We start from the raw sequence: 14,713 nt of genomic DNA, 5'->3' as shown, positions 1-14,713 counted from the left end.
AATTATTATTGGTGACTGACATTATTTCATGAAATTGACAGAATGATTTGTTTGACGATTTGCACAAGTAGGTCTATATAATGCTGTATGCATGAAAAATTGAAGGTGATAAACGATAGCCGTTTTCTTGCTTTCTTAAATGCATTCATTTGGATTTACATTATTTTTCTATGGTAAAATTACCTGAATTAAAAGTATGACGGGTTACTTTAACATCCAGCAATCTACCAGCCCCAGTATTACCAACCTACCCAGCCTCCTGCAGCACACACACCTAAGCAGTGATTCCTCCCTAAACCCTTGTTAAAATCTGGTTGTTTTGATATAAGCCATGAATGAACTCAAGCTGGTTGTGATCATGTTCTGTAACTTGCGCTTTCTTGATGAAATGAGGTGATTTCATAGTGCTCAGTGCTTATTTTTACTAGACTCAACTGGATGACAGCAGGGACAACAAAAACAGGAACATAATTATGTTCTCACATTTTAATTACAAAGTGCCCAATTTATATTCAGTAGCTAAGATCTTAACACAAAATGAAATGTAACCATCCATATGGAATACACACAAGCTTGCCTTCTCAGATCTGGAAAAGTCAATTTTGGAAAATTTTTTTTAAGATTACAGTATTTAATTATTTTTCAATCAAATAATTAAAATAACAGGAGAAGAGCCAGAAGAATACAACCCCACCACCACCAATAGGTGAACATAGTCTTAATTTATTAAGAGCTAGCTAACAGCAAAAAAAACCTGCTTAACCTGTGCTAGGTATCTCTGCTGAATAAGGTAACTGACCACATCCCAAATCCTTCCACTCCACAACAGAATAGCTGCTAACAATATTAACTCAACTGGAATGATACTATTTAACTTTTTTGGAAACAAAATGTACGTTGCTTTAAATACATTAATACTGCAATTCACGGTTTATTTTCAAAATACAATAGAATAAAGCCTTTGAACTGATTAGAAGGTAAAAATAAGTAACTAACATTTTTTCTTAAAATTATTCATGTATTATCAAGAAGAATAGAAAACTAAAAAAAAAAAAGCTTTAATCACAACAAAAAAATTTATTTTCTTACTGGTATCAGAGAAATGACAAACTAGAAGACACTGAAAGAGATCCCACCTCCTACGCATTTAAAGAAATGTAACTTAAAGGTCAGGAGATAAATTTAAACTTTACTTTCAAAAACGAACTAAGAGGAATTTAACCACTGAAGCGCGAGGCAAAAAAGTAAAAACAAATAAAAAAAAATATATATTTAATTGCACCACCCAAGAACGAATTATTTGTATTTTCCAGGCTATGCAAGTCCAACTAAACTCCCCTCAAATTCAAGGAACACTCCTAACTAAGGATCAGACCAGAGCAAGCTAAGCAGGACACATGTAGAAGACAATGTATTAGTAGCTATTTTGTAACAAATTATGTTGCTGGTTCTCTCTCTCAAGAAAAAGAAAGCCCGCAGGTATTTCAATAAAAGTGACGAAAAGACAGATTATCTCAAAATGGCACTTTATGGGCACACATGTATTAGTAACCCTCCTTATTTCAGATATTCATTATATGCAGGGGTAGTTTACAAAGATTTCTGAAAACTACTTTACGTGCTTCTTTCTCAATGAAGGATCAGTGTGGTCCATTTCACCTTCAAAATCATAGCAGACATTACAAAACACCAAAATATTCAACATCAATAAAACTGTTCCACAGTGTTAAGGAAGAAGGTAGAGTATTCTTCAAGGAAAGGATTGGAAGAAAGAAAACAACTGATGGTAGTATGTCATGCAGCTTAGACACTTTCAACAGATTAATCAGAAACCGGAGGAATGTGGGTATCAAGAGACCGCAAGTAACAAATTTTAAGAAAAACAAAACTTTTCTCACAATTCATCATTACCCTTCCTGAAAACTGCCTGGAAAGAAGAGCACTAGACATGAAACGAAATAAAGAACAAGAACAAAGTGCCTCACAGAACCAAAACTATTCTCTAACGCGGAAGCTGGTAGAAACGTGTTAAATCAGCCCTTCACACCATAAAAAGAAAAGTTGTTGCTTCTCATAACCTAATAATAAAATTCTGATTTCTTTCCCTCTAGCAATGGTGAAAAATTGTCTTTAGCGCATCTGATATTCAAAGTCACAAGAGGTATGACCTCTGATCTCCTGATCATATCAAGTTTTCTATTCTGTCTTTGCATTTATTAATCATGTGGAATAACCATTGAAGCACATCAAGCCAATACCAATTGGCTTAAAATTCCCAATAGAATTCTTAGGCAACTTCTTTAAACTGTGTTTTATGCAAATTGTTTGTTTGCTTTTTTAACCCTTACCTCCCCAGCTCCCTCAAAACTGAAACATGTTAATGATAGGTTTCATTGCTATCTCTGATTCCCCTGAATTGCTGAAACAAAAATTCAGTGCTCTCAGAAACCTTCACATTCATTTAGTAATTTTTGTTCTTCTTGTGCCTGAAAGTCACAAGAAACCCCTGTTATTATACATTTGACTTCTTCCAAAGGTTAACAAAAAAGTTAAATGTGCCTGATTTTCTATAATAAAAAAACCGAAACACCAGTTTGAACATGAAGTTGTATTTAGGTTTGTTTAGCTATTGCTTTCTCCAGCTTAATCACAAAGTGGCAAGTAAGGAACTTTGTATCTAATTCATGGGAATATCAGTGGAAGTGCATTTCCACACACTGGACTTCATGAGTGCAAGTTTTCTATAAAGCAATTTAACACAGTTTTGGAAAAAAAACGGATGATTAGGCAACTTTCAAATAAACACCGGGAAACTGCTTGGAAGGCAGAAATAGAAAAATACTCTGTGGTCCTCATCTATTCTTTTACCTTCTCTTCAGCCTGAAAAATCAGCATGATTTGAAGTCCAGACAGTCTTGGTATCTCAGTGCTTTACTTCTCTTCATAGCCTCACTTTCTTCACCGAATAATTCTATCCCATTGCATTTACAGGGAATGATGCTGCAAGAGCAGACTAAAATCTAAGGTAGTGATTCAGACGATTACTTCAAAATTCTCCCTACAGCATTGGTTACAAGGCTGCAGCTTTTCAAATCTCAATATTTTGACCACATGAAAAAATGTATTTGTTTCATGTCAGTAGGCAATTACACTGTGAACTTTTTGGGTTTTTTTTCATTTTAAATCTTTCTCATTTTGTACTAGAAATCTCCATCAGAGATGTTAATAGCACGGAAAACAAATTATTGCTTGAAGACACATAAATAAAAGTATATATGCACATAAATTTCTTGAATCATGCCTGCACGATCTTTTCAGGGATATAATCATGTGTGATTCAAAATGCAAAGACTAATAAATCAATTGATCGATTAACACATCTTACACACAGAGCAGGGCATAAGAATCATCATTAATTTATTGTACATATTAGTACTTATGACGAAAAGTTAAGTCTAGAGTATTTTAAATACTATTTTCAAATTTGCATGATACAGGACATGAGTTCTGTTAATGAAATATACTTCAAATGCACAGTATATCAAGTTTTCTACAATTTTCCATCCTTTTCCACAGCACACTGACTTCCTGGCAATCTGCAGTATCTACTGATCAACCATGGACCTGCTTTAGCTTGTTCTTTTTGAATGTCATATTTGTTCTTAACATATGTGACAAGGATAAAAGGATTTCTTTTTATCAAAGATTATATTCACATCTGCAAGAAACTTCTAAAGCTGAAAGCTGAGAAAGCTCATGATACTCATTCAAAAAAGTATCAATTTAGAAAGGAATAAAATATATGAGACAGATAAAAGAAAAACAAATGCAAATCTTCCAGCACAATGTCATGTGTAGTAAAGCTATCTGAACAGCAGTCAGCACAATTTGATCTGCTATGAATTTTAACCACTCAACATTCACTACTCCAACAATGAAATCCCAAATCTGAACTCACATAATTAGAGGTTATATATAAAAGAAAAGCAACCGGGGCAGGTGGGGGGGAGGGGCGGGAAACACCACAAAATAACACAGCTAAATTAACTATTAAAGAAGTTTATTCCTCTAAAAATCAGAAGCATGTTAACTAAATGTAAAAAGAACTACCTTCTGAACTCCTTTCTAGCCCGGTCTATTCCAGTGCTTCTCAAATCATAGTATGATGGTCTGCACAACAGCTGTAAAAATGCTTTGTCTTTGTTTTCTGTCTTTTAATAAACACGTGCACACAGAGAAGCAAAGAATCAAATACAATGAAGAGAAACAGAAACAACAAAAGAGCATTAAAGTCTGAGGCTGGGCTTCTTTTTGGCAAACTAAAATTACTGTGGCAATGGTGTGCAAATGTTTCTAGGACCTGCTTTTCCAAATCAGTACTAGTAGACCCTGGATTTCAATTCCAATCCTCCTCTGACTTCTTCTTCAACCATCTGTGACTGACACCATAATAGTCAACAAACTGATTTTTAACATTGCTGAATACCAAAGCAGAAAAGGCATTAAACACTTCAGCCTTCTTTGTACTCTGCATTGGTAATTTTACTTTCGTCACTGAGCAGTGAAGTATCAGGGTCCCTGGACTCCCAGCCCACTATGTATGTACTCCTAGAAACATTTCTTGCTACTTTCAAGTCTGCTTTATTTTGTACTGGGCTAGAGATTTGAGTTTGATCCTAGGTGCTTAAGCTTTTTTGTTTGTTTGGGTTTTGTAATGCTTAGTCTCAAACATCTGACCTTTCTCTTGCTTTCTGTCATTTTTCTCTTCTGTGTTTGAGATTGCAATGATTGTGATCAAGGTCAAATTCCTACTGCTCTTCCAATGCTTTCTCTATGCTGCACAAGTTTATTCTCCAACTCTTAGCACAGTCTTTCTCTAACTTCACTTCTTTTTACGTATACCTCCCAGAAGCCTTCATCCACCAAGTCTTTGATCTCACAAAATCAGTCTTCCTAAGAGGCATTCCTGATATTTTGCTGTTCTCACTTCAATGCTTTCTAAGGATCTTGAGCTGGCATTTCGTTGTTACTCTCCCACAAGTGTTCACTCAAATATTTCAGCTAAGGTTCCCTTCAGAAAGGATATTGTAATGTCTATACTCTGTAGCTGGGTTATCTAAATTCAGATCCACAGCCACCTCTGATTCAGCATTTAGCCAAAACCTAGGCATGTAAATACAATCGTGGAGTCAAAAGCCCCGACTAACAAAGCCTGCCACCCCTCCACCCAGCACCCTTCACAGCATCATAGAATTCCTCAAATCATTTTGGTTGGAAAAGACTTTTGAGATCATCAGGTCCAACCGTCAATGTAACACAGCCAAGACCACGTCTAAATCATGTTCCTAAGTAGCACGTCTCCAGGTCTTCTAAATCCCTCCAGGGATGGTGACTTAACCATTTCCCTGGGCAGGCTGTTGCAATGCTTGACAACCCTTTTGGTGCAGTGTTCACCCTGTGCCAAATGGGATTCTCAAATAAAACATTCTCCCACTGCAGATCCCTGGGACACCCCGTCAGCAACCATTCCCTGAGTGCAGACAGAGTCATCACTTAGCAATTAAACAATATCGAAAAAGGCTACAGCAACATAGCAGCTCAGTTGTTACAGCATTTGCACAGGAGGACCTCAGTTCTGTAGCCTTCTTGACCTCAAATCCTGATCTGTGGTTTCCTAGAAACGCATGCTAATACAAAGTCTGTGCTCATCCCAAATCCAGAACCGCTTCCTGTACCAGGGCTCAGTTTCGAGCTCTACAGCTGGGACATGCAGGCAAGGAAAAGGGTAGATCATTTTTCCACTTTAAAATAATACTTACAAGCTTTTTACAGTAAACTGTGACTATGCAAAAACCTTGAAGAATTCCTCAGAACAGAGCTGTGCATCTGAGGAAAGTTTTGCCACTGTTACATCACTTCGAGGAATGGACACCAAAAAAAAGGTTCATTTTCCAGTTTCCTCAATAAAACACAATGTCATGATTTAGCACAGATAACAGGATACAAATAGCTTATTTCAGTCTGCTTCTGGCACTTAGTGCAGCGCAGTTCATTGCACCTGAGATAATGGCGCTTGCTGACGTGGCTGTGTTGTTACTAGGCAACAAGAGATAAAATGCAGGGTTTAATGATTTTTATTTAATGCATTTTTATGAGAAAGTACATTCTCTTTTTTCCTCTCCTGGTATTATTTGAGGTGGAAATGCTATTTACACAGGGAGATATATTCAGCCATCCTCTGCAATCTGAACATTATTCCAACTGCATATTCAAACAGCCAGTCAATAAATATTTCTAAACATATGGACTATTACCACTTACACCATGGCAGCGGCTGAGATCTCAAACCACTTCACCAGGGACAAACACTTGGTAGGTCTCACAGCACAGAATAACATTGGCAAGAAAACAAACAGCTTAGGGACATTTGGGACTGTTACAGATGTTTATGTACTCCTCCATGGCAGCGAGCAAGAGCCCAAGAGCTAGAGTATCACCCCTCAGCTCTTCCATGCTGTCATGACACCCACACCTGGCAAGGTCACACGATGTTTTTTCCTGGGGCTTTGGGTTGCCTCAATTCTCTCCAGAAACGAAGCATTATCACCAAAAGCTGTCCCTCCCAGTGGTGCTCTGCTCACAGGAGCCTCTACAGGAAGACACACATCTTAGGAAGCATCCTAATGTCACAGCCCTTGCCCGCACAGTCTAGGCGCACATGCAGGAGGACTCGCTGTAACTCCAAGCTGCTACACATTCCGTCTCCATCACACACTTCACTGGGTCTGCTGAAGGGCCTGATAGCAGTGCCGCCTGCTAAAATCGGCAGATGTGTCCTTCATTCAACAGAGAATGTTGGAAATGTTACAACATATATAAGACCACACAAGCCCTCAAGTTTCCTCACATGCCAAGCCCTTCCTGTGCACCTTTACAAGGGCTGGTGGCTCATATATACCTTCCGACTCCTGAGTTCCTTTTAGCTGATTTCTGACCTTCCCATCTTTGCAAGAGGGGCATTAAAGTGTTTATAAACCTAAAAATCAACTGCAAGCCTCAGGGTAAGTGCATGAGTGAGGACAAACAAAGCCACAGCTATGACTGCATACATAACTCCTGCAAGTTCTGCAGGATGAAGTGAGTCGCAGATGATCAGAGAACTTTTTGTAAATCTAAAACTGTCAAAGAACTAAAAAACAAATAAACACCTGCATCACTTTGCTTTTGTATATAGATAAAGCCAAACTAACTACTCCTGCCAATACTGGATTACCTAACATTTTTCTCTGCAAAGGTTACCTTCCAAATAAAAAGAATCATACAATTCAGTTGAAAACTTCTTCTTGACCACTAATATCGGTCATCTTTAAATTAAAGTAGAAATTCCACTGGGCTCAGCGCAGTTAGATCTTTACAGACAGTTACCTGTCCCTCAGCGTACATTCTTATTACCATGAATGTTATCAGTTTCTACTTCCTATCACTTAGATAAGCAAAAGAAATGCAGGTAATGGTCCAAAATATTTGCGCAGGTCAGTAAATACCTCTTGTATTTCATTAGAAGTTTACAATCAGTGTATTTCTGATCCCAAAAAGGGTACTGAACAGCTGCTTCTGACCATCAGTCTTGTCAAAATAAAGACAGCTAAGAGTCAGACACTCTAATCTGAAATTCGTTCTAGGGGAATTTTAAAAATCAGTAGCTCTCTACTGTATGGCACAGACATAACGAGTAATATCACAGAATATCACAGAATAGTAGGGGTTGGAAGGGACCTCTGTGGGTCATCTAGTCCAACCCCCCTGCCGAAGCAGGGTCACCTACAGCAGGCTGCACAGGACCTTGTCCAGGCGGGTCTTGAATATCTCCAGAGAAGGAGACTCCACAACCTCCCTGGGCAGCCTGTTCCAGGGCTCCGTCAGCCTCAGAGGGAAGAAGTTCTTCCTCATGTTCAGACGGAACTTCCTGTGCCTCAGTTTGTGCCCATTGCCCCTTGTCCTGTCACTGGGCACCACTGAAAAGAGCTTGGCCCCATCCTCCTGACACCCAGCCTTCAGATATTTGTAGGCATTTATAAGGTCCCCTCGCAGCCTTCTCTTCTTCAGGCTGAACAAGCCCAGTTCCCTCAACCTCTCCTCGTAGGGGAGATGCTCCAGTCCCCTCACCATCCTTGTAGCCCTCCGCTGGACTCTCTCCAGTAGCTCTTCATCTTTCTTGAACTGGGGAGCCCAGAACTGGACACTGCCTGCTTAAACGGTCAGTGGGTTAAGTTAAACGGTCAGTGGGTGAAAAACAGGAACGGAGCTGGGAACAGATACCAGAATTCAGAATTCCCTGCTGCGGAGAGAGTAGACAAATTACTACTCCACACAAACTTCTTTCTTCTTCCTGTAAGTGAGATTGGGAATTTCACCCTTCAACCTTGAATGGCATTAACTAAGGAGGTAAGGCAAAACTCCTTCCAGTTGCCTCAGTTCCCTAGTGACTAGGTCTACATAGCTGCAAGCTGACAGTGCTCAGTACTGAGGATGTACTAGATGCCATAGTGAGTCATGTCCTTCTTATTCCCTGGGTTTGAACTCTTAAATCCAAACATAACATGCTTGAATTCCACTTTGGAAGAAAGACACTTAAAAGTTAAGCCAATGAGGCATTGCATTTGGCTCAAAATATCTACTTGCCCTAAATCTTTGGTTATGTCTCTTCATCCATTAATTTGTCCACAAAAAACTAGAGTTGTAAAGTAATATTAATGTGCCATCTTGCAAAAAGCTTGTCAGTTTTTAAATGGTATTGAAATTGCAACAAGACTCACGGTGGACACTGATCACACCATATCTACTAAAGACTGTTACGTGGAATTATAGCAAGAAGGATGTCACATAATTGCTGCTCACTGACAAGAAAATTCTACCCTATCACATGTGGATAGAAGAGCAGAAAGAGAGAATGCGCTGGAATGTAGGTGGAAGCTTTCATCTACTTAAATTCTCTAAACACCAGAATGAACAAAGTATGAAAGGCAAGTGACTAGAAGTAAAGGGAACAATGCAAGATTCCTGATTTCATTTTTAAACAGAAAAATATTTTAAAACTTTCTTGAAAACCAACTGTGAAAATTCATGTAGTGTTGCTGAATTGCCACTTTAAGTCATGTGACAAATTCTCTGGTATTTTTTGCCATATTTCTATAAAACACAAAGAAACTACTTAAGTTCTCAAATGCATTATCCAGAGATGTTTATATAACAAATGTATTTTCCAGATAAGAATTTGCAAAAACTCCAAAAAATCCAAAACAAAACCCAACCCCCAAACCAAAAAACAAAATAAAACAAAAACCCTGAAGAAACACAAACCTTTTCCATTTAGAATTTATTAGAAATAGTCTAGAAGAGTTTGTTTTGATCTTACTACCAAATCATACTTAGCTTTTATTAGGCATACAAAAAAATAACCTACCAGAGAGTGATGAAAAAGTTAATAGAGCTGTCTATCTTTCAGATATTGCTATGCCTTAGCAACTCTCCAGTCACCGATGTATTGCCAGTGTAGGCTGCTCCACAGTTTTAAACAGTATCATTTTAGACAACAAGAAAAAAGGACAAAAAGACTGGAAGAAATTTCTAGGTCATCCAGTCTATCCTCTTTCTCAAGGCTTAACCAGATGACTGGATCTCATTCTGGACTGATATTTACGTAATTTATTAAATTTTAGAGGCCACTCCTGTGATAGCTCCATGATGTGCCCAATTTATGTTGTTACGTACTTCTTTTATCTTGAGAATAGGATGCCATCCAGAGGGACCTGGACAAGCTTGAGAAGGGGGCCTGTGAGAATCTCTTGAGGTTCAACAAGGCCAAGTGCAGGGTCCTGAACGTGGGTCAGGGCAACCCTAGTATCAATACAGGCTGGGGGATGAAGTGATTGAAAGCAGCCCTGCTGAGAAGGACTTGGGGGTACTGGTGGACGAAAAGCTGGACAGGAGTTGGCAATGTGCACTCGCAGCCCAGAAGGCCAACCGTATCCTGGGCTGCATCACAAGCAGCGTGGCCAGCAGGTCGAGGGAGAGGATTCTGCCCCTCTGCTCTGTTCTGGTGAGACCCCACCTGGAGTCCTGCATCCAGCTCTGGAGCCCTCAGCAGAGGACAGACATTAACCTGTTGGAGCGGGTCCAGAGGAGGCCACAGAAACGATCCAAGGGCTGGAACACCTCTGCTGTGAGGAAAGGCTGAGAGAGTTGGGGCTGTTCAGCCTTGAGACGAGAAGGCTCAATGGAGACCCTATTGCGGCCTTTCAGTACTTAAAGGGGGCTTATAAGAATGATGGGAACAAACTTTTTAGCAGGGCCTGATGCAACAGGACAAGGGGTGATGATTTTTAAAGAGGGTAAATTTAGACTGGATATTAGGAAGAAATTTTTTACAATGAGGGTTGTGAAACACTGGAGCAGGTTGCCTGGACAGGTGGTCGATTCCCCATGCCTGGAAACATTCAAGGCCAGGTTGGATGGTGTTCTGAGCAACCTGATCTAGTTGGAGATGTGCCTGCTCATTGCAGAGGGATTGGACTAGATGACCTTTAAATATCTCTTCCAACCCAAACCACTCTATGATTCTATGATCTTATGATTCTATGATCCTTATTATCAGGAAGTTTTGCATAAGGTTTTATGTGAATCTTCCCAAGCACAGCCTAAGCCTACTGTTTCTTCTTTCATCCACCTATTGTCTTATTTAGAAAATTTGAAGGCTATTGCCATGTTTCCCTTTCAAAGACTGATCATAGTGAACTCGAAGTTCTGACCAGGATTCGACAAACAGCAATAAACTGAGGAACCATGGTGAACTAATCACTAAAATGGAGCATAGTGTTACAGGTAGGCAATCTAATGAGACAGGTTAGAGCACTGTCCTTGGTGTGAAATACACCAATGAGTCAAGAAAATGAGAACTCTGTCCCCAGAATACAATCCAAACAAAGGGGTTTGTTGACTACAGGAGTATAGGGCTTACTATGTTTCAATTCCCTACCTCTACCACTGTTGTCTTGGCCGCTTTGCACATGGGTTGGTTGAAGTTTCTTGCAGTTTTCCTGCAAAAGAAAATAAAATTAATAAATATTGAAACCTGCAATAGTACAAGAAAAGACTTTTCAGAGATAAGCTACAAGTATCTCTGTAATATAAACGTCATAGATCTTTTCGCCAAAGGAAAGTCCTTTGCTAGAGGACTAATAAAAAAACAGGAGGGAGAAAAAGGTATTATGGAATTGTGTAGGATGCATACGAAATTAAATCATATTTTGCTGCATTAGAAAATATTTATTACAGCTCTTATGACTTTAAATCAGCACACTGTTTAATTGAAATTGGGTATGCTACTGATATCTTCATTTATTAGACCCAAGAGAAGCAGCAAGCTGGGCTTTGTACAATGTACCTTCCCATTATTTCACTGCACATAGAATGAAATTAATCTCTACAGGGGGGCCAGCACAGGGCTTAACAACCTCTCAAGTCCAACATCTGCCTTCATAATTCAGACTAGGACTTGGGATAGCACTTTGCACAGTAGTAAATTTAATCCAATTCTCCTGATTAAAAAAGCTGCGCTAGTCTTGGCATTCACTGCAAGACCCTGGCATTCATCCTAAGTATTCCCACGCAGTATTTCTGTAACAAGGAAAAAGAACCCCTAGGGAATAAAAGTAAAACGTGACACATATAACCATACTGGGCTCTGCACTGAGATCCTGCCAGGCACAAAGAAAACCAAAGTGACCTGTGTCAGCCCCTCTCTATGTTCTTCAGAAAGCTAACAAAACTATGTGGCATAATATTTAAGAAAAATAATGTTGATTTTAGTGGGGTTCCACTGATAGCTTCTCATCATTTTTCTCTTTTAAAAGGCAGAATTCTTGAAAAATTTTCATCAAAATGCATGAAACTAGGGATCTAAACAAGTCAAAACCTCCCTTCCTCCCGTCCCCTTTCCACAGAAGCTTTTTTTTTTTTTTCTGACCATCCTCATTTTCCAACGCCCTCTCCTCCTTTCTTCAACCTTTTGTGCGATGACCATGCCTAGGGCTATAGACATGTTGAACTTTAGGATGCTGCTGCCACCTCGTGGCTTTAGGGGAGGGAGGGAATCGAAATGGCCAAGTCTGGAGACCACCATGCAATTTTAACTGGATTTCTAGTGCAGAGATCTACAGAATTAAAGCTACACCCAAAGACACATATCTTGGGGAAATCCTGTTTTATTGGCAATATACAGCAGCTGTGAACCCTCTAACAGAGGCTGTAGAAGGGACAATATCTTTTGTCCCTGCGTCTCTGTTGTGGCTGTGTAAACACAAAAGGACGTAAGGAGATATCATAAAGAAAACAAATAAACAAAAAAACAAACAAACTTGAATTTATATTCTTCTCTTAGTGCATGAATACAATACTAGCTAGCAGTGACTTAGGCAAAAGAACCCAAGTAGAACATGAGAAGAAAAACAGAGTTAAAAAAGCTGAATTAAAATAGCAGGGGAATGCAAACAGATGGAGGAAGGCAGATGTGGAAACAAGGAATTCAGTATTTCAACCCAAGCTACTACTTTTCTGAGGCAGAGACTATCTCAAGATCATAATGGCTGCTCTGCCAGTAAAAGAAACTGATAGAAAATCATTTTTACATATGGGAAAAAGCTACAAGAAAACATTTCAATGTCAAATGAAGTAAAGTTAATGAGCTTGATTCCAACTCTACTTATCAAAGCTCAACAATTTAGGATGTTCTTGGATTAACAACGTTGTTTGAGAAGCAGCAGTCTTTTACAAGACTGAAAGCCTTAATTCTAAAGCACTTCTCATCCAGAAGAAGAGAAAACAGAAACACTGCTTATTTTTCAGCACAGAATAATATTCAGGTTTTTGGAGTAGGAAATCCAGAAACTAGCTAGCCAAGTTTGCATTTTTATTTTAATAAAGCTTTCTGGACATCTAGACTCAGCAACGTCTACAAAGTCCACTGTTCCAATAATGGATTCCTAAGTTGACCCAAAGGCATGATAACAGCTTTTCTCCCAAAGGCATAAGATCATGAAATAGTTCATAGTAGGCTAAACCAACAAACTACATCCACTACATACCTAATGGTGCAGAGGTGAAGGGACATCTCAGATATAAGCTGAATTTATATACTGCAGAACCACTTGAAGCATGAAGAGATGACCTGACATCACTGTCTGTGACAGCAGGGGCCCCGACTCAGGTTACCCCTTCAACATCCCTGTTCCTTTGACAAGCGTGTACTTTCATCTGCACCAAACCACACCTTTGCTTGTAAAGTGAAAATGTATTGGAGTGCAACAACTCCAAAGCAGAACAGTACCAGATGAAAATGGCCGGGGGGGAGGACCCAAAGGAGCTAGAATATCCACAAAAGCAGTGGCACTCCCTGCTGTTGTCCCTAATGAGCAAAGCTCCAAGGAGCTTAAGACCTGGAGATGCTCTGTTCTGCTAAGCAGAACCAGTACCAGCATCAGACTAACAAAGCAAAATGCCCATTCCTTACATTTGAGGGAGTCTTGGATTATTTGTCTTGGCAACGGTGCACTATACCTAAGTATTATTAACTACTGGGCCAGACACAGGTCTTGTTAGGCAAGAGCTGTGGTGCAGAATAGCCTACTCAGCATACAGATGCCTGGAAGCAAAGGAGCGACAGCATGCTGTATGGAACAGAAGAGCTAGGCGACATGATGTATCATGTAGAAAACCCTGCCTAAAAAATTGCTTTCTAAAGGAGCTGCTGCCATTCTGGATCCCCAAGAAAACAGCATAGCTTCATGTATGAGAATAGACAAAAATCTCTTGCTGGCCTGACAAGTACATTCTCTAGATTCAAAAAAGCTCTTAGCTTGAGGGTGATTAACTGTTTGGCAGACACTTCATTCCTATAGGTTCCACAGATACCAGAGTTGTAGGACACACATTACGAACAGTACCACACTGCTGTGACAGCAGTGGCAGATGTGAGTAAACACAGAGCTTGTGTCTATCTAGGCATGTTTCAGCAAACAAAAACAGAAGTCACATAATAAAAAAAAAAAGTATAGAAAGGTCACACTGGCAGTGAATACATACTCAGTATGTAGCAAGATGTCAAAAATACATCTTCCTTTTTATCCTGTAGATCACAGAAATATTGCTGTTATATTCTTATCTATTACAATTTTCTCCTCTGTTGTCTCCCGCAGGCTATGAGATGAGCCTATGCAGGCCACAAGGTAATCTGTGTCTCGACAAAAACCAGAATGAATCACTGCTTATCATGAGAAAATTCTTTTAAGCTAGCAATATTCTACATGGAACAAAACACTGGATGATGATCTTTCCATCTTTGATTGGGTTGTGTGAATGTGGAAGACAGATGAAGGCTTCTGAAAGGAACAGGAGGGAGAGGGAAAGGCACAAAAAGAGACCACGGGACATAAAGGAAGAAGGGAAAAAGGGCGAACGCAGCCAGTCTGTTTCTGTGGAAAGGATTTTTCATAGGTAAGTAAGAATCAGTAGATAGACATGGGATAAAAGCAGAGACAGTAGAGACTCCAGATCTAACCAAGATAAGCCCAAGGCAGAAGACTGTTTCCTATACTCCCTATCCCAGATCCTAAGGAAAGCAGTTGAGCAGCCATCAAATTCATGTGCACGCACACAA

At 39.5% G+C, this 14,713-nt stretch overlaps 1 protein-coding gene across 1 annotated transcript in view; it reads right to left on the bottom strand.

Annotated features, from left to right (window-relative positions):
* OXCT1 (3-oxoacid CoA-transferase 1) overlaps positions 1-14,713 on the bottom strand; it is an 84,491-nt gene that overhangs the window by 44,771 nt on the left and 25,007 nt on the right. Inside the window, exon 7 of the mRNA XM_075410889.1 lies at positions 11,036-11,096. Within this exon, the coding sequence (XP_075267004.1) occupies positions 11,036-11,096 (61 nt within the window). The remainder of the gene's footprint in view (positions 1-11,035; positions 11,097-14,713) is intronic.

This window comes from Opisthocomus hoazin, chromosome Z (assembly GCF_030867145.1).
Source record: "Opisthocomus hoazin isolate bOpiHoa1 chromosome Z, bOpiHoa1.hap1, whole genome shotgun sequence".
NCBI classification, from domain to species: Eukaryota; Metazoa; Chordata; class Aves; order Opisthocomiformes; family Opisthocomidae; genus Opisthocomus; species Opisthocomus hoazin.
Note: the sequence above shows the minus strand (reverse complement) of the source record. Positions and strands in the feature narration are given on the sequence as shown.